General features: G+C 48.0%; 1 protein-coding gene across 1 annotated transcript in view; it reads left to right on the forward strand.

Annotated features, from left to right (window-relative positions):
• Nucleotides 1-790: 790 nt before the first annotated feature.
• PDGFRL (platelet derived growth factor receptor like) overlaps nt 791-8,451 on the forward strand; it is a 32,491-nt gene continuing 24,830 nt past the window's right edge. Inside the window, 2 exon segments of the mRNA XM_006779638.2 lie at nt 791-983; nt 1,479-1,779. Of these exon segments, the coding sequence (XP_006779701.1) occupies nt 791-983; nt 1,479-1,779 (494 nt within the window).

The following is an 8,451-nucleotide window of genomic DNA, read 5'->3' on the forward strand; positions in this document are numbered from 1 at the left end:
CCTGACCCCTTTAACTTAGTGTCATCACCGTAAACCATTGACCAATTCCATGGGCAGCCAGCTGGACCAGCTATAGTTAAATTGACAGGTGGACCTGTTTGGTCAAAAGGTTAAATTACTTTGCAGGGATAATAGCACCTGTTTGGATGCATATTATTCATAATTAGGTCATCCAATGCTCCTGAGTGGGATAGCCACAGGATCTGATAACTTACAAGTCAAACAAGTTGTGCATGTGCCTTAACCGAAAATTGAACTGTGACCTCCTGGTTCATAGGTCGACCCTCAACCACTAAGCACACTGGCCAGGCTGACTCACCTTGTTTTGTCACCTGCCTGGGCCGCTGGCATAAGAACTTATAACACCTGTCTTTTTGCATCTCTTGATCCCAATTTCAACGTCTTTGTACTTTGGACCACTCCAAGCCTTTTGTACACCAAGGTCGTACTGGATAAATACATCCATCTAAAAGGAAAAAAGGATTTTCTCCCGATTTATTCTACTTCTTTTAAACAAATGCCTTGTGAGTCCCTCAGTCAGCCATGGTTCCTGTGGTTATCTGGTCAAAATAATACAGGATGTTTATCTACGTAGAGTGAGTGAGCACTTGGAATGAGATTCAGAAGACCTGAGTTCTGCTCTCACTTTCTGCCAGGACCAACGCTGAGCAATTTATGTAACTTCTCAGGGCCGCCTTCACTTTTTAATCTACAGCCTGAGAACTTGACCTCAGCGACCTCTCGGGGTCCTGTAAGTGTGGACCCTGTGATTCTGTGAGTCTTTGAGCTCATGCAGGAAGACGCGCTGCTTGCACAGTCTCCTTCTCATCCTGCCGGGGGCACCAGGCGCGTGGCTGCCGAGCTGGGGGACAGCTGGGATTCGGGAGCACGGGATCAGTACTCGTTTCTTACTAAGCCTTGTGTTCTGTATGGACACTGTCAGCCCCTGGCACACAAAGACGCACTGTCCCCGCTTGTCTTGGGTAAAATTCCTAAAGGTCCAAAATCTTCTGAGTGAGCTTGTGGTACCGATTGTGTCTCCACTCACTGGAGACAGCATTTAAACAGTAGATTCAAACTGAGCAATGAACGCCCTGCAATCACAAAGGCAGGTCCCAGGCCCCGTGAGTGGCTCCCGTCCTGCCATTCCATGCGACCCCTTAGAGAAATACTAGTAGATTCCCTTTTGGTCATTCATTGTCTTAAAAACGAAAGAATGAACCAAGAAAATAGTGATTATTGCTGAAAACAATGTTGATGTATGAGGTATTAAAAAGTAAACTGGCCTGGCTGGTGTGGCTCAGTGGTTGAACCAGGAGGTCACAGTTCGATTCTGGTCACTGGCAAATGCCCGGGTTGCGGGCTCAATCCCCAGTAAGGGGCATGTAGGAGGCAGCTGAAAGTGATCTGTCTTAGTGTTAAATACTCTGGGTGTGTTACTCCTACAGCCCATTGTTCTCTCCTCACATTTGTACTAGTTACCGGCCAACACCCTCCCAAGAACAAGCGTCCGAAGGAGCCAGGAGAGAACAGAATCAAGCCCACCAACAAAAAGGCGAAGCCCAAGATTCCCAAGACAAAGGACAGGGACTCGGCCGATGCCTCAGCGCCAAAGAATCAGTCTATCATGGTGCAGGTGACGGAGAAGGGGCGCTTCCAGAAGCCCGCTGCCACCCTGAGCCTGGCGGCGGGGCAGACCCTGGAGCTCCGGTGTAAAGGGAGTAAAATTGGGTGGAGCTACCCTGCATACCTGGACACCTTCAAGGACTCCCGCCTCAGGTGAGCATGCGGATATCTTTTGTTTTACTTACACTGGGTCAAGGGTTTGTTTCGTCCCCTCAGTAGATATTGTATTGTTTCTGACATTGGCCATTTCACTCTACCAGCTTATAAAAATGGATGCTCAATGGGCAAAAGACATTGAATTTATTTCTTTGACCAGTTACAAAAAATTATTGCAAATCCTATGAGCGGTGGTTAAAACAATGACATTTTATAGGAAGCCATAAGACAAATAATTGAAACTGTGATGCATCGAGGTATTTAAGAATGCATATTGTAAAAAATAATGGATCCGATGCTGTATGTTACTTTTTTTTCAATCATAATGAACACGGAAATGAGCTAACAGGACATTCCTAAGAGCAAGTTGACTGCATGTTCAACACAGAGTCATATGTCTGCTCAAACCCCACCTCCTGTCTGCATCTCCCGCAAGGACACCCGCATCCGCTCAGCTGCTCTGCCAGAAACCTGGGGAGCATCCTTGCCTTGTCCTCTCCCATCACTCCCCACATCCAGTCAACCACCGCGCTCAGCCAGTTCAGGTTCCTCAGAGCCATAAACCTGTCCTCTTTCCATCTCTGGTGTCACTGCCCCAGTCCCAGCGGGTGTCATCCCTCCCCACCAAGCCCTGGTGTGTTCTCCCCCAACTCCTTCTGCAGCTAAAGTGATGTTTAAAAAGTGCTCCTCTGGTCCTGTCACGCCCCTACTCATCACTGGGCGGGTTTCCACTGGGGATGGAGCCCAACACCCTCACACAACTGCTGAGACCCTGCCTGCTCTCCGCAGCCTCTCACCAGTCACCTCTCACCTCTCGATGCGTGTCTCTGCTCTCGCTGGCTGGGCTCCTGGGACATCATCAAATGCTTCAAGCGCTCGGGGCCTTAAAACTTGGCTGTGCCCACTCTCAGCCCCTGTTCACCGGCCAACTTCAGCCTCAGAGTCACTTTCTCTGGGCAGCCTGTGTCAGGCCTCCCTAGGTTATTCCCATGGCTCCTCCCTAGCATCCTCTTCTGAGAACTCTTTATCCTTATATCTGCTGCTGCTTCTTTAGTTTTCTAATCTGTGTTTCTCACTGGGACTTAGCTAAGTGCTTGGCCTTGAGCTTTATCTGTTGAATGATGGAATGACAATCTTTCCTCCCTCTTTCTCACACATATACACCTTGGAGAATATATAAATTAAAATATATGTATAAGTAATAGCTCTCTATCTAATCTGGCGTTAAGACCTCTTTTACATTTTATTCTGAAGTTACTCTTCTGGCTTCATGGTATATAATAGTGTAGGGTTTTTCTTAAGGGATATTTGGTTGGAGGAGTGGAGGGTGAAAGAATGAAATAGTTTTTCCCATTTTGATCTCCACACTTGAAATCAACACGTGGTGAGTGTGTGTGTGTGTGTCCCTGTTCATCCGTCCCCTTAGAACAAGTCTGGAACTATTTATTCCCACAAACTTTTTAAGTGTCTTAATTTACCAAAGTCAAGATTTACACACTTAAAAACAAAATAGATGGAGTCATTTGAAATTACTCCAAACATTTAGTCTTTGATTTACACAAAGTTCCTAAACCTTAAAGACTTAATAGGAGTAGCTTCAAAGTTATGTTAGCCAAAATATGTTTGAAAATAGCTTACGGACTCAAAGTAAAGTGAACATGAATCTGAATGGAAAAGAAATATCCAGTAGCTGAAGAAGCCAATTTCGACTTAACATTAAGTAGCATTCATTCAAAGCACAGTTAGGGCTTTATAAGAAAGTAAAGACAGATGTGGGCCCCCAAGGACTCCACAAAAAAAATGTGGAAAATGTGAAAAACACCTAGTCATAACTCTCTATCAAACAACAACCAAAAAAAAAAATATCACGATTTATTTGACAACAGAGATTCAACAAATCGACTCTTGACATCTTTCCCGGAACTCGGGGCCTTTGGGTAGAAGAGAAGCATTCATTCGGTGTTTTCCTTTCCCGTGGAATGAGTTCTTTCCGTCGTTCTCACAGCTTTGGGGTTGGAGGCTCTCCTCGGTGGTTTTGAGCATTTTGGTAGCTTTCTGGAACGAAGTTCACATGCTGCCATATTTGTCCAAATGGGATCCTCTGACCAGAAGAGGGAGTGTGTTATGGACCAGAGAGGTCAGGCTGATGCCCAGCCAGATTGCCATCCTGTCTTTACCTCTAACCAGCAGAGTGGTCTTTGATCCGTAATTTCCTTGGAACCCTGTTTCCTCATCTGGAGATAATAGTACTTATGGTAGGTGCTGCCTGGCCCCTGGTAAGTGTTCAGTAAATTATGACTAATGGTTACTAGGCAACGCTTGTATTTCTCAAGCACAGGGATCCAAAAGACCTTTGGGGACATTTCATTCTGACCAGCACTCACATTATGCACAGCTAGAGGATCCAAGAAAGTGTGGACACTTCTCTCCCACTTTCCCTTAATTGATCAATTCTGTGTCATCTGGGACCTGTGTCCATCTTCCCCCTGAAAGTGTCAGCCCCTCTCTAGCCAGTTTGGCTCCGTGGATAGAGCGTCGGCCTGGGAACTGAAGGGTCTCGAGTTCGATGCCGGTCAAGGGCACATGCTTGGGTTGCAGGCTTGATCCCCAGTAGGAGGTATGCAGGAGAAGCAGATCAGTGATTCTCTCTCATCATTGATGTTTCTATCTCTCCCTCTCCCTTCCTTTCTGAAATCAATAAAAAATGTATATTAAAAGAAAAAAAATGAAAGCATACACCCCATGAGGGCAAATACCACATCTGCTTGGTTCCTGGTCAGATTCCTAGCACCTGGAACAGTGACTGGCACATAACAGAACTCAGGAAAGCGTTTCTTGGTTTCCTCAGGGGTTTTTGACCCTGTCGGAAGTCAGGTCCTCGTCACACAGGCCTTCATTCATTCAGCATTTACAGGTGACTACACTTAGTGACCCTGGTTATTGGAACGTGCGAATGCATTTATATCCAGGGCGCTGTGTCACCTGGATCCTTCCTTGTTATCTCGGAGTCCGTTGTTGCTTGGCCTCCTGGAGCCATTCATTCGTCAGTTGACCCTCTTTACCCATCCTGACCCCTGTCTTCACGTCTCTCCCTCTTTCTACCCTAAACTCTTGAACACGTCTTAGGTAAGTGACTTTGCCCCGTTTTCCTTCCCTCCCATTTGGAAATGTCCAGCCCCAAACAAACCTGTTTACCTGCTTCCTCTGCTGGCACATGGACACGGAGCGCTGCTAAGGAAACCAGGCGGCTGGCCGGGCGGGTGCCATTGGCTCCTGGTCACATCACTTGTGCCTGCCAAAGCAGAAGACAATTCTCTAGGGAACTCACTTTTTTCCTCTTCTTAAATCTCTGCTTCCATCGCTGTCACTCTCAGCTAATTAAACGATCACCTAATTTACTGAGAAATTGGGCCCCTAGAATTGCCTCACCTTCCTTATTGCATCTCTTTCTTCCCTGCTCTCACAGCTTTAGTGGAGAAAGAGTTTGTCCACTCGACCCAGGCCAAAGTGTCATCTCTGCTCTGGATCTTGTCCTTACAATCTTTCTCAGGAGCCTCAAGACATCAGGTACCGCCTCGCTGTTCTGGCTCATCTCCCTCCCCTTCTCAAGGGGATTCTCCCCATAAATCTTCCCCATCGTAGGAAACCCCAGCTCAGTCCCCACTACCCTCCAGCCTCCTTCCTCTCTCTCTTACCTTCACAGCCAGACCCCTTGGAGGAGTCTCTCTCTACTTTCATCGTCTTATTTCCCTCTCCTAGCCACTCTTCAACTACTGCACCTGGCGCCTGCCCCTGCTCCACATGGTTTATCACCAAGGTCAAGGTCACTAAATCCAGAGTTCACTTTTCAGGTCCCTGTGGCTGCTCCAGTCGGTTCATCCCCAGACGGGAGCCCTCTCCTCTTGGCTTGCACAACGCCGTATTCTTCCGGTGTTCTTTCTGCCTCGCCGGCCTCTCCTCTCAGTATCCTTCCCCGGCTTCACATCCTCTGCTGTTCCCGCTGTTAAATGTTGGTTCTGTGCCTTCTTCTCTCCTCACTGCCTGCTGCCAGATGCCCTTCATCTGCCGTATGTTAGGTCACATGTTTCTTCTAGGCTCTAGCCCAGGGGTGGGCAAACGTTTTGACTCGAGGGCCACAATGGGTTCTTAATCTGGACCAGAGGGCCGGAACAAAAGCATGGATGGAGTGTTTGTGGGAACTAATATAAATTCAAAGTAAACATCATTACATAAAAGGGTACGGTCTTTTTTTTCAATAGTTTTATTCATTTCAAACGGGCCGGATCCGGCCCGCGGGCCGTAGTTTGCCCACGGCTGCTCTAGATTGAACTCTCCAACGGGCTGCTCACCCATCGGACCTTTCAGGAGCCGTTCTCTAAATGAAACCACCTACCACTGAGCGCTTGGTCTTCTGCACACCTGGCCCTCCTGTGGCCTTCAGCTGATGACTGGCACTAATTCCACCCAGCTGTCCTTGACCAGCGGCCTGGGATTCACCTTGGAATCATCTTGGACACTTCCCTTTACTTCCAATCAGCCCCCAGGCCCTCATGGTGCTACTGTTTAACTCTTAATTTTTTAAAAAATATTTTTTATTGATTTTTTACAGAGAGGAAGTGAGAGGAATAGAGAGTTAGAAACATCAATGAGTGAGAAACATTGATCAGCTGCCTCCTGCACACCCCCCACTGGGGATGTGCCCACAACCCAGGTACATGCCCTTGACCGGAATCGAACCTGGGACCCTTCAGTCTGCAGGCCGATGCTCTATCCACTGAGCCAAACCGGTTAGGGCAGTGTAACTCTTCTTGAATCTCCCCACTTCTTTCCACCACAGCAGCAAAACCCCGAGTCTCTCACTTACGGTAATAGTCACATGTCTGCCTCCCTGCACCCAAGCCCTGACCTGACCTCCGTCCTCCACAGAGCACTCAGATCTTCCACAGAGCGCATCTGTTCCTGTCACTTTCCCGCCTCAAACCCTTCCGTGGAGCAGTTCTGCTCCCCTTAGAATAAAGTTCAAACTCCTGGCATGGCCCACAAGGCCATGCATAGTCCGGCCCCTGCCTTTGCCTTCTGCCCCGTTTCATTTCAGCACACGGGGATTGCTGCTCTCCACCTGCAGATCCCGGCCCGCCACAGCCTTAGCGAGAGCTCCTTGCTCTCGGACCTCACTTCCACCGGCCCCGTTACACATCCTCACTGTGCACCGGTCGCCGGTGGTGCCGTTACCATGTCCTCCCTTGCTGATGTTGGTGTCCCTCTGTAGGCTGGAAGCTTGGCAGGGGTGTCTGTTTATGCGTTGGCGCTTCCCCAGCACCCAGCACGCTGCAGCTCCCCCACTGGTGTTTCAGGGAGAGCCTGGTGCTGGGCCCCTGAGCCTAGAGTTGGTCTTAAGTCAGGGCCCTGTGATCATGAGTCCTGTGTCTCTGAACTTTAGAGATGAAAGGGACTTAGTGCTGGTCGTGCTTACGCCCCTCTTTCTAACAAATGAGGGCACTGAGAGTCATAGGGGATAGACGGCTGGTCCAGAGAGACAGACCGGTGAGGAGCAGCATGAGTCCCAAACTGTGCCCTCCTGCTCCGGCGCTCCGAGTGTGGCTAGTGGCAGAGTGTAGACCACGGAACACGCTTGGCTGAATGAAGGTAGCAGCTAGAAGGTAGCACAAGATAGATGTGTTGTCTCCTTTTTTTGTTGTTGTTGTTCCTTGGGTACTAGACTAACAAATCTGATTTCTACAGTTAGGCTTCAAAACAGAAATATAATTCCTTTCCAGGGTGGCTGGTGGGTTGAAAGTGGCTGCAGTTTCACATTGATTTCAGATGTTTTAGACACGAGGTGTTAAAATATTACTGTGGGCTGTTGAGAAAGGGGAGCTCTTAGGGAAGGCTGTCAGTGATCCCCACCCCAGAGGTGATGCGTGCCTTCTGGTTCTCCAGCCTGATGCTTTCTTTTGCCTTGGCAAACCCGTGTCATTAAATGACCACTAGATGGCAGTGTTCAACTGTCTTCCTTTCGCCAGTAAAAAAGGCATTTCCAATGAGGGCAGACTGGGTAAAATAATCGCACACTTGGGTTTATGGTTCTTTCAGCCTTTTAGCCCACTCCGTGGTCACAGTTTAGAGTTATATTTTAAGCAGCATAGAATTCAACTTCCCAACAAACAAATTAAAAACAGCGTGGGCATGTGTCAGATTATGTACCCTGAGTACTGCTAGTCTGCCCAGAGCACTGGGCCCTTTGACTGGCTTAGTTGGTTTCTCAATGGACACAGTAGAAATTGATACAGATTTTTTTTTTATTCCAGACTTAGTATATCTCAATCACACAGATCTCCATTCTCTTCTTTTAAAAAAAATTATATATTTTTTTAATTGATTTCAGAGAGGAAGGGAGAGGGAGAGAGAGAGAGAAACATCAATGATGAGAACGAATCATTGATTGGCTGCCTCCTGCGGGCCCCCTACTGGGGACCAAGCCCGCAACCCAGGCATGTGCCCTTGACCGGATTCGAACCTGGGACCCTTCAGTCCTCAGGCTGATGATCTGTCTACTAAGCCTAACTGGGTAGGGCTCTCCATTCTCTTCTGAGATCAGAAAAGAGTGAGGATACTTTTCTGATAATTGTTATTAGTATCGAGAACCAAGATGGCGGCATAGGTTAACGC

The sequence above is a fragment of the Myotis davidii genome, unplaced genomic scaffold (genome assembly GCF_000327345.1).
Source record: "Myotis davidii unplaced genomic scaffold, ASM32734v1 scaffold71, whole genome shotgun sequence".
Lineage (NCBI taxonomy): Eukaryota > Metazoa > Chordata > Mammalia > Chiroptera > Vespertilionidae > Myotis > Myotis davidii.